This window comes from Ptychodera flava, chromosome 7 (genome assembly GCF_041260155.1).
Source record: "Ptychodera flava strain L36383 chromosome 7, AS_Pfla_20210202, whole genome shotgun sequence".
NCBI lineage: Eukaryota > Metazoa > Hemichordata > Enteropneusta > Ptychoderidae > Ptychodera > Ptychodera flava.
This window is the reverse complement of record NC_091934.1, coordinates 21284763-21305980: the sequence shown is the minus strand read 5'-3', so window position 1 is coordinate 21305980 and position 21218 is coordinate 21284763. Positions and strand designations below refer to the sequence as shown.

Below are 21218 nucleotides of genomic sequence, written 5' to 3'. Positions count from 1 at the left end.
GCTCCCAAGTTCTGTCGATTTCAAAGGCGGACGCTCTCGGTCGATCGGGAATCACGCCTTCTATTGATAATTAATGACTCATTTTGTTTCATCGGTTCCTAGTAGCATTGCACATGTTGATCTCGGCCAGGATTTTGAATTAATCAGCGGCAATATTTTCTGACTATCCCTAAAGATGTCATCTTTGAATCAATACCGCAGGTTTTGAGCTGCAACGCCACCAAACAACGGTGCCCACGACTAAGTTTACTTCCACAATTACATTGTCTTATCGTGTATGTTTTTCGACAGCTGGAGTCGTCGATTCGGAGGCAAGACTTGATATCTTCTTTCGACTTTTGTGCAGGTATTTGGTTATCGCTCGGAGATGGCACGTTTTCGGCCGTACATACATTATCTTCAAGAAGTTTGCTTCTGATTTCGTGTAAGTAAATACTTTGCTGTCACCGTTTGTAGAACTCGATATGTTGGAGAACGTTGTCGACAACTGTGGTTCGTTCTCACAAATGTCTATTACTGGCTGTCAGGGACCCTATTTTCTCTACTTACATCAAGCTGATGATAGTCGACGAAATCGCGAAACAGAGAACAAGAGGGAGGGAGTGGTGTGAGTAATACATCGAATCGACCGTCTGTTTTGCTGTTTGTCGGATTTATTTTTTATTCTATATATTTCAGTTTCTTATTTCTATATAATGTATGAATTTATTTTTCGGTTTCTTTATTTCTTCATTTCGCAATTTTGCCATTTCGCCGTTTCGCAATTTCGTCGATTATAATTAGCCCTTATAGTAGATACTTTACGCTATTGATTCAGAGACTCAAGTCATCGATGCAATTTCACAAGAAGCAATACCTTTCAAGTGAAATTCTAAGATGCGTCTTCTCGTCAGAAATGATGGCAGAACACTGCGCTGTAGTATGGTGGAGATGTGTATTCCCAGTGTGTATTGTGCATTCTGTTGTACAATGGAACAACTTTCAACTTTACCACCCAGACTATTGTTGTAACCATGATCTTTATTACAGTTTGTTTATTGCATTTCAAGGCCTCCGGCCCATCTGCAGAGGAGTTACACGTCAAAAAATGTAAATAAATTAAAACTTTCAAATTTACAATACAAAAATAAACCAATCCGTAATTAACAATTTCTATATCAAGGATTGTCTACATTTAACTTACAAAGTAATTCTTTTCGCAACTGACAAGCTTTAAACAGAAAAATACCAAGCTTACGCAATACACGTTCATCGGTAGAACGTAATAAACGCTGAAACTTACATATATTTGGATGAATACAGATATCTTCAGGTAAGTACAATGATCTGATATTATGATAAGTGGGACATTCCAACAAAAAATGAAACTCATCTTCGACTTTGTTAGAATGACACATTTCACAAAATCTTTCAGTTGAAACTAAACCCACATGTCTACCTTTTTCTATATTTAAAGGAAGGCATGAACAACGGAAGCATCTTTATTACCATGTACCACGTCATTGAATTTCCGTGTTGTTGAACTGTTCTCGTCACCAAGATTTAAGTTGAAATCTCCAGTGATGTAGAGATTACACAACGACATGTGGCATATTTCAAGAGAGGTACTTAACTCAATCAAGAACCGTGACACAGTGAATTTGTTCTTAAGTGACGGTGGTGGACGATAGACAAGGATCATTTCAGGGAGAGTTTCTGGTGCAGAATCGAAATTGTTGCTTCCACAGCCTCGAAAGATTTCACAGAATAAATAGGTTTCCAAGATGTCAGTTTCAGTGATTGCTCATAAATAATAGCTAGACCACCACCTGTCTTGCCGAATCTAGGTTGTTGCTTGAAAATATAACCTGATGGTGTACACTCAGCAACTTTATGTTCATTAGCAGTGTCTCTTAACCATGTTTCGGTCAATACAAGAATGTCAATATCCTTATCTGTGATGTAATCTGCAATGTGAAGTGATATATATCTCACTGAACGCACTTTCTAAGTAGTGAGTAGAAGTTTACTTGTATTCTTGACAGTTTTAGAACAGCTATTTTCTGATGATGGATATGTTTGAATCTGAACGATGTTGTTGAAATTAACTCCTGCAGAAAATTAGGCACAACATATAGCACTGTTCGAACTGATAACTCTGATTTTTCTCTCTTTCTTCACACCTGCTCTGGTTCCTCTACTTGTTGTATGCTTGCGTGGTAATTTCAGTGACTTTATGACATTCCACACTGGAATTAGTATAAGCTTATTTACATAACAATTAGTATAATTGTTCTGTAAGTTACGGACAGAAATTACGGGGGGGGGTGGCGTTTTTGGAGGGAAGGGTTGCATTTTATCACGCAAGCATTTTGAAGGGTCATGTATTTGCGGGAGGGTCACCGTATTTTGTACAGGTATAAGAAGGCAAGGTGTGGCTGATATAGAACTTCACCCAAACTATCAAATCTTGATACATGGGATTTTCCCCATACAACAAGCTATATCTATACATTTATGCATGTTTGATAATATATGTAAATGTACTTTGCTTTACGTGGGAAGTAAACCATGCATGTGTACAAGACATTGGACTTTTGGATTTCATTGAAAATGTTGATTTACTATACATGGAAGTCTATAGGGAAACTATGAATAATTTTATTCTTATACGAAACTTGGTAAATCTGTGTATTTGTGTATGTTTGATTATTGATATTAATATATTTGATTAGACCAGGATGGTTACAAATGGACATGTGTGTATGAATTGGATTTTTGATTTCACCGAAATGTTGATTCACTATACATGGTAGTCTATGAGAGAACTGTGATCAATTTTTCGACAATTTAAAACATATAATTGACAATATCTGTGCATTTATAGACATTTGACAATTTAAATACACTTTGCCATCTGTCCTATATGTTTTTGTATCTTGTCTTTCTTCAGCTTTAACTGTTTAAAGTGTTTAATATAGGATATGCATCTTCTTTGCTTATGAAGCTTGTTGATAATGTGCAACGTATTTAAAAGAACCAATGTATTTCCTATTCAGGAAATATCAAGTGGACATTTAAAGGTTTAGACGTAAAATCTTCGTCTGTTAAAAGTGATCCTCACCCGTGACCCTCCCCTCTGGACAGTTTTCTAAAAAATGACTCTCCCCAAAATCCCCCAGCCCACCCCATGTAATTACTGAAGGCTCCCTTATATCTTCAGAAATATTTGGTGTTTGAGTTCAAAACTTCACAAGTATATTCTCCTGTAGCTTATGCACAAGTAGCTCAAAATTTGAAGGTAAATATGTTGAAACGCGCGAGTAAATCAATTGGCAGGAGCTCAAACAGGGGGGTGCCAAATGGCGCACACTATATATTATCTTTGCAAACACTTTATATACCATGTTTTCAAAATTTTGAGCTATTTTCTCAGTGTTCAAAGTGTTATAACATTTCATTGTGAAAATGAATTTCCAGCAGCACCCCCTCCCGTAAAAACGAATGCTCCTTATCATGTGCATATTGAAAACGGATTACGCCATGAGTTTAGGCATAACACACAAACTTTATACCTTGCTTTACAGGGCGAAAGACAGCCTCGGGGACAACCAGCAGAGCTATCAACCCAGAGTTGAAAATTCAGAACTCACAATATACGGCACCCAGTCACCTAGCTGAGACATCACAGTCAAAACAGCTCGGCCAAATCCTCACCCTTTAAAAGAGTGGTTTAATGATTTAATAGGAGACCCGCGTGTATATTTTTCTCGTTATTGTTCGTTATTGGCTCGTGTTTGTAGTTCTAGCTCGTTGTTGACTGTATATGAGCACTTTCATCGAGCAAAGCTGCACAGACATGCACCTCGGGGGGGGGGGGCAATAGAATATCCAACAAAGATTTAGATTTTTTCAAATGACTCTCCTTACAAACTCACAAGGTGTTAATGTTCAAATTTCCCCTTCTGACTTGCTATAATTTTGAAATTACCCCTCAAAGGGATTGGACAGAAATTACAGGTGGATTGCAATATTTTTGCGCAAGCGTGTGTGTACAAAATTTTGATATTTGGATTTAATTGATAATCAGCTGTTGATAATGTTGATTCACTATACATAGTAGTCTATGAGAAAACTATGTAATACTTTTTCAATACATGGGTAACGAGAGACTTGACACAGTTTAGCAGTCGACCAGATTTCTTTCAGCTATACGTTTGCACTTACCTGACCATAAAAACGAGTGTTGAGAAGACGAACACCAACTTCGCCAACATTCCTGTCTGTAACATGTTGCACGACAGCGAGACAATCTCTGGTTACTCAACAGAGCTTTCAATGTGTAAATGGCGCTGTGTCGACGGCTACAGGGTGTCTGATACAGGCCCGTTTTTACTAAGCTCCTCGACCTCAATTTGCATTGAATGATACATACAAATGTGGAGAATTTTCAAGATTGAAAGGCACTGGGTGTGCTCAGTAACTATACTTGTAAAAGAATCTGACTGTGTGTTTGTTTAACATCACCTTTACTTTCGGCCAAAGAGAATTAACTCCACGAATATTTCTAACGGATGTTGAAGTGTAACAAAACAGCGCAGCTTTTGCCTTTGTAGGTTCCTCGGTCAATACACTCGGCTGACAAAATTAAAGTGGTAAAATGAGTGTTTGTTTAGAAAGCTTAGAGATTTGGTTTCACGACTGTCGTCTTTCTTCGCCATATAGGAGACGTACTCGCGTGTCTCTCAGTATCTTAGTTTTTCTGTCTGTTGTTGTCTGTCTGTCTGTCTGTCTGTCTCAGAGATCTTATGAACGGCTCATTTGATGGGGATACACTATTACATTGAGTCTGTTCGGTAATGAAAGAACTGATTAGTTTTTGGAGGTTGTGACTTGCATAATTAATACCAACTTGCATAATTAATTATCAAGATGCCAACTATTTTCAGAAAAACTGCAGCAGACCTGATGAATCTTGGTACATACAGATATTGATCATGGAAACTACGACAGTTTTCCAGGTCATTAAGCAGCGTCGTGTCAGTGATAACACCAGTTGGCATATTTAATGAACTGTAACAAGTAAGGATATTCTTGAAAGAGTTTACCAAAGTTAATGAAGCTATTTAAATGCGTCGATGGTAAACAATTACAACAGCAGTGAAGGACCGTGAGGTTTAACACTTCCATGCCGACTGTTCGCCAATTTGCATATCTGATACATGTTGTATCTTTACCGAAGTCATGTATCCATTGTAACATACCAAATTTTATGAAATGGTTAAGATATCTGATATTGATCTGATACGGCATGATATGTGTAAACTGAAAGGCATAGAACCATTGTATATGGACTAATTGTCAATTTGAATGTTTATCGAGCTTTTAAACTTTTATGACTTTGGAGGTTGCCACGTTCGATGAGTTTTGCTTGTGATGATTTTCATGACAAGACTTAGCAACTTTGTCTGAGAACGCGAACGTCAGAGTAATGGAAGCTGCGAACACTACTTTAACTGAAACTCGGGAGCATTTTTCGTTCACACTTTTCGTTTTCCTTCAAGTTGTTGCCTATCGCTTTCGCATTTCTGTGCCAAATCTACAGAGATCTTTTATCGGTCAGCGCAGTACAGCTAGTAATCTGCCAATCTCGCGATCTGCTAGTCACTTTGTCTTTAGATGGCACTTGAGTGACGTCAAAATGGCCAAGCTACGTAATTAACAATAAAGTACTCGTCTTGCTTTCTTTGTTACATACGAGATCACTAGGACTCAATATACCGAATGGTTCACCGAGACCACGGGAATATATCACAGTCTTATTTTAAGTAAATGAATGTAATACTACAATATGTGGTATGTTTGCAGGTGTAAATTCATTTTTTTTCTATCGGGGTAGAATATATGTTTTAAGGTGAGGAATACAAATATGTCCATGGTAACGAATCTTCATATTCTTTTGGATGTTCATATCAAATAAGGTCAAACAATATGATAATATTTAGCTGTTAGGATATTTCAGTATCAGAGAATCTTCTTTAAAAGCTGCTTGTTAGATTGGTAAGAATTTCGGTTATCTGTTTCCTTGCGTGAGAATGAAAACAATTTCATGGAAGTTTTCGAAATTATTTCGCAGAGATTCAAAAAGGAACAAAAGGGAAAAATGAGCTGTGATATTGTATTCATGATTGTTCCCTGTGAACTACGCCGCGCAGTAAGTTCAAAAATAGTTGTTGGAGTTCAAGAAAGTTGCATAGTTATTCTTTGACCCTGTCAGGGTCTTGCTAACTTAATACAAACTGTACAACATGGATCAATTCAACGTACAAGACACAGAGTCAAGAACAACAACAACAATAAGGAATGAAGAATGGCAGCACACTGTAACACAATTATCACAATACACTGTATTGACAACAATATGAATCACGGCACGACAGTCTTGTCATTTGACATTTGATTCCTTGAATTTTTAATTCTTATAAAAATGACATAAGAACTCTCTAAATACACACATTTGATATATTTTGCATTAAGATGGTATGCCCCTCGAACTTGTTCAAACTGTCCTCGATAAAATTTTTGACCATTCTCTTACTAAATCAAGAATAAAAATTTGGCACTAGAGAAAAAAATTACCTAAAACTTCCCATTATTTGAAATTAAAATGGCCACCATTCCCGTGTTTTTTCTACGGTAGGGGGAGATAAAGTTTTCGATTGTCGATAAACTAAGAGCAGAATTACTGAAATCTGAAAGCCTAAATATCTGTCCCCGAGGTGCGTTCTACCTTAAAATCCATTTGAGAGAAGATCGTTCAGCTAAACATAATGCAGTTCAATGTAAGATTTGACATTATTAGATATAATGTTGTAGAGAATATTAAAAGATAAAAATCTCACAAGGGGTATTATGTTTACTATTCACATAATAGTTAATCTAAATTTATCAATTATAAAAACATTAATTACTTGGGCACCGTTAATTTGCATACATGTCTATATCCTTTTGTGGATGTGGCATTATCGCTGGTGCTTGCTCATATAATATTTAAATAATATTTGGTTCTTATATAGCGCACATATCCACAAGTAGATGTGATCAAGGCGCTTTACAATTATTATTACCCCTGGTCACTGGACCTAATATGATACCTCTCAACTCCCTGGGGAGCAGACAACAGCTCACATGTGCAGCCAATAAGCGCAGCAGAGCTAAACGCACACATAACAACCTCTGTCCTACCAGGTACCCCATCACTCCTGGGTGAGGAGAAGCAAGAGAAGAACGATAAAGTGCCTTGCCCAAGGCACAACCGCAACACACACCACAGCCATGCCGGGGCTCGAACTCACCATCCTTTGATCGTGAGTCCACTGCTCTTGCCACTGGCCCATGATGCCTCCTCATATAAGAGATATTTCTAATTTGTGTAAAATATCATCTGAATTGCCATGATGTCATCATTGATATTGAGACTGTTAACAAAAACCCGAATTAATGTACTTTTACAGGCCACTTGAGACCTCAGCAGCAACATGCAGGATGTTTTGCACTTTGACAAGAATAATCTTCATTTTGTAGATAAAGTGACTGTTCAAAGGTATCTGAAGGACAAAAAGATCGTCTGCGCTAATGCAGAAATTGTCCCTTTTAAAATACGTTTACTTGTGCTTACCGTACACAAATACACCGTGCAAATCTAAGGCAGCACGGTAAATACAGTTGTAGAAACAGACTTTCCTGAATGGGGCTTATGTAAAATCAAGGTTTTAACAGAATCCTATACACAAAATGAAAATACAATATTAACACAACTAAATTTTATGACGTCAATCACAAATTTTTACTTGGAATTTCTACGTATAAACGGTTTAATGTGCCCGATAATCGATTTATCTGTAGTTGCCGACCGAGATTTCATCCTCCGTTTCGTCTCTATTTTCTGCCATCAAATATAAAAAAACCCTGAAATAATAACAAAAACAAAGAAAAGATGTTTAGATAGTGTTAGACACAGGTTCAAATAACTTTATATTTCCAAACGAATGAATTGAATGTCACATTGCTGTAAAGATATAAAGATGCATTTTTCATATGAGCTGCCACAATGACGTAAAATCTTAGCTTAGGCCAAGAAAATATGAAAGTTTGTTTCTTATCCTAGACATCTTCAAGTTGTAAAAATGATGCGGTAAATCGGTTTTTCCTTCTCAATTTTTTTATTCTTCAGCCAACAAGAGTGCGTAAAAAGCAAAACAAAAAAACATGAAAACAACATAGGAATGCACGCAGACATAAATGCACAGCAGTGTTGCTTAGTATTTTTGTTTAGCAACAGTTCTGTGGCTTGACATTCAGTGCAGCAATGCATAGTTTTGACATGATAACTGTGACATATGTGTACAGTTCTGAATGGAATGTTTATGGAGTTGAATGCCTGCCAAAATTAAGCTATGCCATTTGTAATTACGACATGCCTTTCGCAATTACGACATGCCATGATGAGATGCAAAATGCGAATATTTGGACATGCAGACTTGACATTCGTAATTACGACATGCCATGATGAGTGTCCAAAATGCGAAAATTTGGACATGCGGACTTGACATTCGTAAAACGACATGCCATGATGAGGTTCAAAATGCGAATATTTGGACATGCAGACTTGACATTCGTAATTACGGCATGCCATGATGAGGTACAAAATGCGAATATTTGGACATGCAGACTTGACATTCATAATTATGAAATGCCATGATGAGGTACAAAATGCGAATATTTGGACATGCAGACTTGACATTCGTAAAACGACATGCCATGATGAGGTACAAAATGCGAATATTTGGACATGCAGACTTGACATTCATAATTATGAAATGCCATGATGAGGTACAAAATGCGAAAATTTGGACATGCGAACTTGACATTCGTAATTACGATATGCCATGATGAAGTACAAAATGCGAATATTAGGACATGCAGACTTGACATTCATAATTACGACATGCCATGATGAGGTACAAAATGCGAAAATTTGGACATGCGGACTTGACATTCTCACGTCCCAAGTGCGCTTGGAGTGTGAGAACACCAGTGTGAGATCATTTGTTCTCACACTCTGTATTGTTGCGCGAACGAACACCTCGTATGTGAAACGTATGTTGATTGGTGGATTTTGCTCAGGGCCAGTTCTCTGCACGAATTATTTGACGAATAAAACGTCGCGTAATGTACAACTGGCACTATAGCTGACAGACGACTGAACCGCAGAGTGAACAGGTTGTTCTAGATTTGAGTACGGCCAGCGTCGGCAACAAATACACGGAGGATGACCGCTTTTATGTTGTAACGGGAGAATTCAGGCCATTACAAACCTTTCGGCTGTGTACGCCGTCGACATATTTTCTGGAGAAGAACTGACTTGACAGCGATACAGTTAGCGAAAGACTTCGATGAGCGAGCCATCTGCACACGAGGCTGTAGCAGACGACAGCAATCACGCAATGTCATCAACTGAAGGCCACTAGAGCTGTTTCGCAACATTTTCCTCGGATGACCTGGAGAATTTTGTGGCTGACCAACAAAACAAAATTGCCATATCGGTAATATACATGTTAACGTGTTTGATATGCACATCAATGAAAGGAACTTCATTTTTCTGTGCGGAATGATACAAATGAAACAAGAGCAATCGGGTGCTGTTTTTTAATAGTATAAAAGTACCACAATAAAGTGCATTTTTCTAAAGATATTGGAGGGACGTGAGAAAAATAATCCCACACCCCAATGGGTTGGGATGGAATGTCTCACACTCGTTGGGGAATTCTGTCTCACACTCGCCTTCGGCTCGTGTGAGACAGAATTCCCCAACTCGTGTGAGACATTCCATCCCAACCCGTTGGGGTGTGGGATTCTATTATTCTTACATGAAGAATGCGAGAATTTGCTATGGGGACATTCAATGCCGAGTTACATTTGATCATGCGCAATGAAGACCCACGATACAATATGCAGACATGCCATTATGCGATGCAAAATGCAGACATGCCATTCTGCGGTGCAAAATGCGGACATGCCATTATGCGATTAAGAATGCTGACATGAGGAGTAGAAACTTTGAATTAGGCTACCTTTTCCAGCAAGCTAGGGGTCACCTTATATCCACAATGCATCTGTCTATTGCAAACATGGCGTCGAGTTATGAACTCCGAGCCCTAGAGCTGCTACAAGTGAGGTCGATGAGCGACAACGCAGTGCGTTGCAAGTACCTACTGCCATGGAGAAGTTGAATTTACAAAGATACGGACTCGGTTTAAAAAGGCCCGTTTCACGGATGAGAATGGGACTACAATCACGTCCAAAAAATTGGAAACAATTTCCAAGGATCGTACTCTATAAATCCATAACTTATTCGAGGCCGACCATGTTTGCGAATACACCGGTGCATTGTGGATATAAGGTGACCCCCTAGTTTGCTGGAAAAGGTAGCCTAATTCAAAGCTTCTACTCCTCATGTCAGGTCTGCATGTCCAAATATTCGCATTTTGCATCTCATCATGGCATGTCGTAATTGCGAAAGGCATGTCGTAATTACAAATGTAATAGCTTAATTTTGGCAGGCATTCAACACCATAGAATGTTAGTCTCAGTTATTTTGTTTACAGTACTGTTTTATGTCGGCATTCTGCATCGCACACGCATAATGGCATGTCCGCATTTTGCATCGCAGAATGGCATGTCTGCATTTTGCATCGCTTAATGGCATGTCCGTATGTTGTATCGCGGATCTTCATTGCGCATGATCAAATGTAACTCGGCACTGAATGTCCCCATAGCAAATTCTCGCATTCTTCATGTAAGAATGTCAAGTCCGCATGTCCAAATTTTCGCATTTTGTACCTCATCATGGCATGCCGTAATTACGAATGTCAAGTCTGCATGTCCAAATTTTCGCATTTGTACCTCATCATGGCATGTCGGAATTACAAATGTCAAGTCTGCATGTCCAAATTTTCGCATTTTGTACCTCATCATGGCATGTCGTAATTACGAATGTCAAGTCTGCATGTCCAAATATTAGCATTTTGCATCTCATCATGACATGTCGTAATTGCGAAAGCATGTCGTAATTACAAATGTCATAGCTTAATTTTGGCAGGCATTCAACGCCATAGAATGTTAATTAGTCTCAGTTATTTTGTTTACAGTTCTGTTTTATACAGCACTGTGTTATGCACTATCGTCGCGTATTTTTGCGTTTCCATATATTTCCTCATGAGCTGAAAAAAGGTTGACGAAGCGGGTCTGAATTGAAGGATGAGAAACAAACTTTTTATTTTTCTTAGCCTTAGTTGAAAACTCATTCTTATTTGCTTCCTTGTGTAGCCTTCGGGATTTTGAAATACTTTAAAAAGTTGAACTCTGTTTCATATCTTTCTCAAGAAAATTTTAAACCACTGTCTTTCATAACCAAGTGTCTTTCTCAATTGCAACGGAGTGATCACTGAGCTACAGCTTGACCACATACTGTGACAGACTGAATACGAATAAAACGTTACGATTTCGATCTTTCCCGTTTCTGCTTTAAAGGTATACAGTCACATGTAATCTAAATATGCCCATATATGGTCAAAGGGGCATTCCTTGGTATTCAAAACGCCCATGTGAGGGAGCTGTTTTAAACAAGCGGCCACCCGCTTAAAATCTGTGATTGGTTAGATTTTCTCTTTCCTTGGTAACTGTGGCAAAATTGGAACAGGTGAACTTATACCTTTAAACTACAGACCTACATCGACGCAAAGAGCAAAAGGATACACAACGGAAAGTCAAACATGACGTCATTACATTGGGGCGTTACCTATTCGTTCACTTCGCAGCCATAGACTTCAGCACGAAGGGAAGCTCTGCCACTGTAGGTCACTACGTAGAACCGTATTGCTCTCATGGTTGTTGGAGAGGCCAGCGTGTTCTTCTTGACGTAGTTGCCTCCCGTGTTGGAGAATGTCTGCGAATAGAAGGAGGAGATAAATCGAGACGAATGGCCACATATCTGCATATCGCGATTCGAAAAAAAAGGCGTACAATTTAACTTCAGGGTCACATAAAATTAACACGACTTTAAATGAATAGCACAGACCTAAAAAAATCACATTTTTACAGTAATTATTACCATAGTCAGTATCTCAGGAAATATAATTGGTTCAACTTATCTAATACGCGGAAGAGTTCAGCAGACTACCAAACAAGTACACGTTATCTCACTTTATACGCGTGAAAGTCTGAAACTTTTGCTCAAACTCTCCTCAATGAAACTTTCAACAATTATTTCATAACATCTAGGATGAATATCAGGGTCACCGTGCAAAGTTTGGTACGTGAGAAACAAACGCGAATTCAGCAATATTTTAAATTCCAAATGGTCGCCATCCCTGTATTAACGCTATGGGGAAAGAACAACAATCCGATTTTTTGACAAATTAAGACTATGAAAATGTTTTATTTTTTAATCCAACAAATTTAAAATGAGCCCCAACAAGTGTTATCAGAAAATAAATTATACAAATTTGAGAGTCCCCGAGGCACATTATACCTTAAGGCATCCAGTTGGCAGTCGGAGAAAAGGCGAGAATGCCGGCATTTACGACAAGCATATGATGTATTCACCAAAACGCGTACTTTGGGAAAAACCTTTGTTTTGGGATCCAACATTGCTTATTACTAGCTGTGCATCGTCACAAAAAGTGCATAAAGCACCGTACTTTTTCTAACACCATCCAAAGGACCTGTTTATCGAAAGTAACACAAAACACGCTTAATTACCCTAGGCATGTTATACTCTGTGTAATATTCGAAGGTGTCACCATTCAAGCTGTGGTAAAGTCTGAAGTTCCGGACTCCATAGGATCCGTATGTACGTCCCTGCGTCGCGACTGCGAACACTGTGTACAGGCCTTCGAATACAATCTGTAGGTAGGCACTGTTTCCCGTTCCACGCCAGTAGCCGCTGTTGTACAGACGTCCATTCTGCGGAACGTAACCGTCCACTGTATTGTAACCGGTGAACTGGGAGTCTCTGACCACAGAACGATTGGAAAGACCAATCTCATTGTCAACACATGCTGAAGATGGAAAACGGAAGGCGTCAGCATATACTAGTTACACACACTGAGTTACGTATCCTGTCCACCTCATCCACTCTTGGATGTCAAATCAGGACGACAGTAATTCACTGTTTTCGTTCTACACAGTGCTGACGCACACACCTTGTATACTGGTCCAAAATCTCACTACCTCTTCTTCGAAAAATTAATATTAAGTAATTTTAGGGTAGGCAATTGATAATTATCCATGGAAGCAAATCAAATTTTATTGCTACAGATGAGGTTATTGTCTTATTAAGGCAACTTCATGAGTATTCTTTCTTATTTTTATCAATCATATCTGTTGAATAGTTTTTTCTCAATGAGTTCTAAATCAATTATTTATTACAGTTTGTGAACCCGTCAAAGACGCTCTATAGCTCTGTTCAATCTCGTTGCTGTACAGTCAAAAACAAACTGTAGCAGACTACAGATGCAAAAAACGAAACGAAACGATGTCAAAGACATTAGCAGATTTTAGAACAAACGTGTTGTAGCATAGGTTACAAAACTGTGCATTGTCATGATGCGGTTATTTATAAGCTCTTACGTATTGTACTGTAATCTGTTTTTAAGCCAGTTTCCTCTTTTGTAAACTTTATCAATTTGATTTGTAATAGTCGAACTCCTGTCTCAAATATCTCTTTTGTACAACACATGTCACCAAATTTCAATTGAAAAATTTGAGTCGATGCCTCAAAATGTAGGCAAACGTCCTTCTTTGTAAAAACATTTGCAATACCAAAATTTTACATTCCAGTTGTGGCAATTTAATCAACTCACAAACTTCACAGCGTTGTCCTCCATACGGAGATGGACAATCACATGACTTCAAGGAGTGTGGATAGTCATCGATAGTTGAACAATTTCCACCATTCAGACAGTAGTCGTCATCCTCACACCCTACTGTCAAGTCTAAAGGGCACAAACATCAAAATTATCCGATCAGAATTTCAGGCAGAGTAATATTTATTATCATCTGGCTGTATTCATATTTTAATCAGTAGCCGTGAATCTGAAATTAATGCACCTAGGAAAGATATTTAAAGACGGCCAACTTTTTACAATACTTCGTTACTCTTCTGTTGAGCTGAGGTTTAAATGAAGTATCGTTTTTGTTAATTTCCACATAATGTTTACACAGGGAATAGCGGCTATTTTGAAATTTGTGTCTCTAATTAGAAACTTCGTAAAGTGACTCTTGATTCGCGTGGGTCTTAATTAATAACTTAAGAAACTCAAAGGAATGTTAAAATTAAAATGAAATAAAGTAATATGTATATACAACGATTACAAAGAGCAATTTGTTACTCCTAAATATTAATGAAGCCTATTTTATCTCTGAATGCTCCATTAAGAAACAAAGGTTGAACGAGAACGTACGAAAATTTACAGAAATACCAATGGAAAAGTTCATGGCCCTTTCCATTTGACACCGTATCAGCCATTTCTAAATTGTTTTAAATAAACTACTTTAACTAGACATCTCAAAAACAGCGAAACACAAAGAAGAACCAAACAAAGCGTTAACAATGTAGGCACATGATAATGATCACATGATTATGATCACATGATTGCGATCGCATGATTATGATCACATGCGCTTTGTTTTAAAAGATACACACTCTCAGAGTCGACAGGTCTGAATTAACTTTGAGGTAGGGCGTACCTCGAAATTGAAAGACTTAAACTTTTGCTCAAACTTTCCTCAAGGAAATTAACAATCTTTCAGCCATTCTCTTTCATAGTCAAGAATAACAATCAGGGGTCAAAGTGCGAAGTTTGGAACTCAAACGACAAATTAACCAATATTTACAGAAAAATTGAAATTCCAAATGGCTGCTATTCCAGTGTGGACTCTATGGGGAAAATTGAATTTTCACAAAAGTAGGGTGGTGAAAACTTCAATTGCTCCTTGAACCTCCACAAGTGATAGGCGGAAAAAATACTGTAAAAGTTTGAGAGTCCAAATATTTGTCCCCGCGGCTCATTTCATCATAAGGGGTAACAACAATAATTAAAAAATCACTGTTTCATTGTGTTATTGTTGACGATTGAATGCTTAAATTCAGGTGTAAACGACGTATAACTTTATATTTATCTATGACAAGTTGAGCACCAAGGACATCATATGATTTACAGGTTAGAATAAGAAACTGAATTTTACAAAGGGAATGAAAACAGATGCAATGTTCACAAAAGTTGCAGTAAAGAAGCTGCAAACCTTATTTCGATTAAATTGTCCCTACCTCTGATGTCCAGGCTAAAGGCGGCGTCCGCATACTTTCCGTGCTGGTCCAAAGCTCGGATACCGAAGGAAAACGAAGCGTCGATGGAGGGCGCTATTCCATACAGCCTGCCAGAGTTTGTATTCAAGGTGTCCCCGTCGGGCAAACTGCCAGATATCTTACTGTAAGTGACACTCCCACCGTCAGGGTCCTGAATAAGAGAGGTTACGTTGTCGATGAAGCTTGATCTGCATGTCACAGCAGTATTTTAACTTACAGATTGGTTTTCTGTAGAGTTGGCACCTTTTATCTGTTGAGTTTATTCGCACGCACTCGTTACGTGATACTATCACAGTGAGAAGGTGGGGTTTAAGGTAGTACTCGCCCCGAAAATGAAAGACTTAAACTTTTGCCTAAACTTTCCTTAAGGAATCTTTTAACCATTCTCTTTCAAAATCAAGAATAAAATCAGGGTCACCGTGAAAACTTTGGTACTAGAGAAACAAGTGAGCCAAGATTTACCGATTTGAAATTTCAAAATGGCCGCCATCCCTGTGTTAACTCTATGGAGGAAAAAAAATCGAATTTCGAAAAACTAAGCCGGTGGAAAGTTTTCCTACACCAACAGCTTTAAACGTAACCCCCACAATTTGTATATCAGAAAAGAATTGTAAAAGTTTGAGAGTCCAAATATCTGTCTTCGAGGCGCGTTCTACCTTAATGCACTTAGATGTTCACTTTTGGAAAAAGTGTTGGTGTTCAATGCCCTTTAAGGAGATTTCAAGGTCATAAAGAACAATGGCGTATGAGTTTTGAAATTATAAAAAAATAACAATTATTACCCTTGCGTTGATGTATAATGATATGGTAGATCCAGCCGGATAGGTACCCAGGTTGCCATGGTTACCCTGCTCTGCCCATACTGGTGGCGTGCTTAGGGCGATGTCTTCAATCTCTGCAACCGTTCATTGATGAGGGTGTATTTATGTTTGTGTGTGTATGTGTGTGTATGTATGTTGTATGTATGTATGTATGTATGTATGTATCTACCTATCTATCTATTTTTAAAATCAAGAGACATGCTTGTGGGCTAGTCGTCTGCTTGATCGATCGATCGTCTGCTCGATCAACCGATCGCGAGATCGTTGCACTGTCCTCTGCCACTTTTATTAGCAAGGACTTGTTGGGAGTGGCGGTGCAGGGTAGAGCGACGAGTACGCGATCGAGCGGACGATCGATCGGTCAAGCAGACTACCCAACCAACGTGCGCCCTTGATATCAGCATTGATGATGTCGCCAGGGTCAATAAGAACATGTCGACGTTATCGTTATTTTTTCGAAATCCACAAGAATTATCGCTGGAGAAATACATAATCATGCAGAGTTGTTGAAACAATGATCAGTAGCTTCTGAGAACCCCAATCAAATTTTAGTCTGGATTTGCAATAAAGTTAGCCTTTCACAGTATTTCAGACCCGTTCTAGGTTTGTTTAAAGGACATCATTATGATGATCCCTGTCCCCTATAAAGCCTCTGCTAAAAATGTCTCCTGTCAGAAATTTGCGGTATTTAAATTTGCGGTTATTTAAAACCTTGTAATGGCTCAAGAATTACCTACAGTTATAGGATTGGGTCGAGGATTTGGGTCGCGTATCCGCAATCCAATCCATTTGCCAATCCAATCCATTAAAAGGCCCCCGACAAGTCAAGTTCTCCTCCAAATCCTCAAGAAAAACTCCAAAATTAGCATTCTATATTAAGTCACTCTCACCTTAACATGCGGACGTTCAAATGCAAGAATGAATACAAGGTAATACATTTAGTACAAGTAGTACATTTATTATTCGTCTTTATTCCAGAAGTAAAAGCGCTCTTTCATTTTTTTAACGATTATGACACACTCACAAAGGTGTGTTCTAAATATGTACAAATCACAACGTGTTGAAAACATACCACAATGCCTATCAAAGAAAATCCCAATTATTCGTTCAAAATTTCAAATATGTTAAATCCCTGTTCCCCTCTGACACTTTCCCCCTTAGCCTCTCGCGTGTTCTCCCCCGTACTTTAAAATTCTGCCCAGTCAGATATCTTAGTGAAAACCCTGTCATGATACCCATTCAAATTAAACAATAATCTAGCAGGGTTCACCAGGATTTGAAAGGTCTTTACTATATATTTTGTAAATGTTACAAATACATGTATTGATATTTAACTTTTCTAAGAGGGAGTTCAGTCAAAATTTCTGTGTTAGAGAGGGGGGTACTCTGTGTTAGAGAGGGGGGTACTCAAATTCATCATGGTTGGCAGGGAAATTACTCGAAATTTCGGAGTTTTCGATGCTATTCCTCCGACCTCCCGCCCGGTCGTGAGTAATGACGGCTCCCCTAACGGGCGTCATTCTGACGGTTGTTACATTACTAGCTAGCTACAAAATGGTCACATGGCAACTTATGTGGGCGGTATCCATTGCCTGTCGGTGTGAGCACGACTCCAAATCCCCTTTGTTTGCAATTTTGGTAACACTACACGCTATCGGCGGAATGACACCTATACGCATCCGGGTTGTGGGAAAGAGGAAACGAGTTTCGCCTTCCTTGTGTAGGTTTGATTTATTGGCCATGGCTATCTTATCCCAAATATCACCGGGACGCATAGCATCCGATAATGAAAGTTTCCTAGAAGGTTTATCTGCCAAACTATGTTCAGACTTTAATAACGTGTAACAGATTCAAGCGAGTATTACACCTTAAGGTACAATGCGCCTCAGGGACAGATATTTTGACTCTCAAACTTTTCAAATTCTTTTTCCGATCTACCGCTTTCGTACACCAAGAGCTTTAAAATGAATCCCACAAGTGGAAGGTTAGAAAAAAAAATCGTAAAAAGTCCGAGAGTCCGAATGTCTGTCCCCGAGGAGCTTCTTCCCTTACATAAAACGGTATGACTTTCTTGACGCCACCTGAAAAATGTTGCATTTCCTAAAACCAGGATGTCCATTCGTCTCGAAGAAGCCCTTTAACACGTACTTAATTCTTTGCAGAAGTCTGCAGCTTTGACACGGCGAGGGCGACCCGTCCTACATTTAAGCGTGCACACGGGATCGCCAACGAAAATGAAACACACTTGCTCATGTTTTCTTGTAAAAGGGCGAGTGGAACAGTCGGTTTCGATAGGGCAAAATTAACCACCTCCGGGAGACGCGTTTTTCATGATCGGGAATGATAAAAGCCTGATTTTCCGTATTTACATCATATCTAATATTATTATACATCTACCATCGAGAACAATAGAATTTTGCGTGCGCTAACAAAGCCATACTGAACGCCCGTTCCGTAACACGAACGGTTTCCTGGCGCCCGATCCCCTGCGGCTGTATTTGCGCGTTCATTGTTGAACGGTTTCAAGGGACCCATCGAACATGTCTCGTGCGCTCTGTACCGTACGTACGTGTGTAGCGCACACACTCCAAAACTTGCAGAAGTGCGTCCGAGATAGCGTTCCATATTGGCGCGATAAAATTGGAAGGAAAATTGTTGACATATCATGAAAACGCGCGGTCACTAATCTGAAAATTCGATGCCGCTGTCAGGAATGTAAGATGTATAATAATAAGGTTATCACGAAAATACCGCAAAGGATGCACTCGGACATTGGCGCCGCGCATCGCCCAACGCGAACGCTGCGCCAATGTCCGAATGCATCCTTTGCGGCAATCTGATTAAAATCAGATGTAGAGTACAGCGACGTCTTCTTGTGCGTACGCGGTATTCTCTCGCTGTCGCCTCTGTAGTGAGAGGCGACAGCGAGAGAATACCGCGTACGCATAAGAAGACGTCGCCGTACTCTTACATCTGATTTTAATCAGATTGCCTTTGCGGTATTCTCGTGATAACCTCATAGTATCAGTGACCGGCGGACAGGATGCAGGACACTTTTTCTCTGAAGAGATGAAATATCCCGTCTTTATACATAAACTAAGGAGAACTTGAATGAGAGCAACAGCTTCCGAGAACTCACGGCCAGTCCACTTATTGGCTCTATATGATACAATAGCAGGAAATCTCAGAGGGCACCATCCTGTCATCAATATACTGCAAACACGGAACATCCGGCATACTGGCGTAACTAGTCACACTATAACCAATTGTGTGGTAGACGAAGGCAGACAATTTTCCACCCCAGAGCAAAGTGTTATGTACATATCAACGACCAGCCCACTTCAAACCAAAATACCCCCTCTTCCCCCTTGATCAAAACATGGTCTCATAACCACTTTTGTCATCACACTTAACCCTTATTTGATATACCTGGAAACTTGGTTTATAAACAATTTCGTTGTATCTTTTCTTTTTTCCGTTGATGTATAATTATTTACTTTGTATTAATTTGTTGCTTTCTTGACGAGGGCTCTGATGTAAATTACAATTCATGTGTAACTCAGAATACCCTCTATAAATAAAACAAGTCAGGACGATGTGCTACCTATCTCCACCTGGGTTAACAACGATGCGATGTCAATCAATACAACAAAGACAAAGAGTATGATTGTAGCGTCAAACCCAAAGGTCAAAAATTTAAAAGTAAAATGCGATAATCAATGTATGCATAAACAACTGTAAGATTTCAAATATTTTCAGTCACAACCTTCTCGATATTGAGATTGACAGTACTCTAAGTTGGGATAATCATGTAAATAAGTTGTGTAAGAAATTATATAGTCTTGCAAAGGCTGCGTCCTTTAACTCCTTATAGTGTCCTTATTTTAGTTTACAATGCCACTTTTCTTTCTGTTTTCGATTATTACTGTACTGTATGGGGAAACGCCACACAGAGTAATTTACAAAGAATTTACAGGCTTCAAAAGAGAGCGGCCAAGGTTATTTTGGGTGTTGACATTACAGTTTCTACACGTACACTTTTCTCTAGCCTTCATTGGCTACCCATTGACTTTCGAATTGATTATTTCATTACTGTAATGACCTTTAAAATCTTGAATGGGCTTGCACCTGATTACTTAAACCAAAATTCCGTTATATCTCTGACATGAGTAATATTAATACCCGTAGTTCTAGTGACAGGAATTTATACACTCCAATTTTTAAAACAGCTACTGGACAGAGATCGTTCATTTATCGAGCCACAACGATTTGGAATAATATTCCTATTTCAATCCGAAGTGTTGAAAGACTATCACAGTTCAAATCTCAATTGCGCAATTTCCTTTTTCAAAAATCCATTAATGAGGGTTCATCACTGGATTAGATGCTTTCATTGTATCTTTTCTTTTTTCTGTTGATGTATTATTATTTACTTTATATTAATTCGTTGCTTTCTTGACGAGGGCTCTGATGTAAATTACAATTCATTTGTAACTCAGATTACCCTCTATAAATAGAGAGTAATAATAATAATAATAATAATAATAATAATAATAATAATAATCCGTATATTCAGAAACAGCATATCTATGAACATGCGTTGCTTTTGGGGCTCTACCTCTGTTGTCATAACAATGTACGGCTGGTCTCTCCAAAGCTTATCAAGCACTGAGATAGCTCCAATTTTTAAGACTGTCCGCTGTGGTGTTTGATATAAATTCTCAGTTATTGAAAGCCACAATCATGTATTGTAAATTTGACTTGGTATAAATGGAAAGAAGGAATTGAATGTGGTCACCCCCATCCACTTGCAATAGGGCCTGTGCAGCAAAGCAACGTGCGTGAACAGCAAGAATGGCGGAAGGTAATTTCACTAGGTTGGGCCATTCACTAAGAGTTGCACTCTTGCGATGTGTAGCTTCCCAACCTCAACCCACATAGGCCGTGGGGTCTATGCAAACCCGGCTCATAGGATAACAAACCTGTCT

General features: G+C 38.8%; 1 protein-coding gene across 1 annotated transcript; it reads right to left on the bottom strand.

Annotated features, from left to right (window-relative positions):
* Positions 1-11704: 11704 nt before the first annotated feature.
* LOC139136376 (lactadherin-like) lies at positions 11705-16250 on the bottom strand. Its single transcript, XM_070704101.1, has 5 exons — positions 16192-16250; positions 15371-15597; positions 13905-14036; positions 12802-13100; positions 11705-11986 (listed from the first exon to the last, which is right to left on the bottom strand). Exons 1-5 carry the CDS (start codon positions 16248-16250, stop codon positions 11840-11842), a joined length of 864 nt encoding a protein of 287 aa, XP_070560202.1. The 3' UTR covers positions 11705-11839.
* Between the last annotated feature and the right edge of the window lie 4968 nt (positions 16251-21218).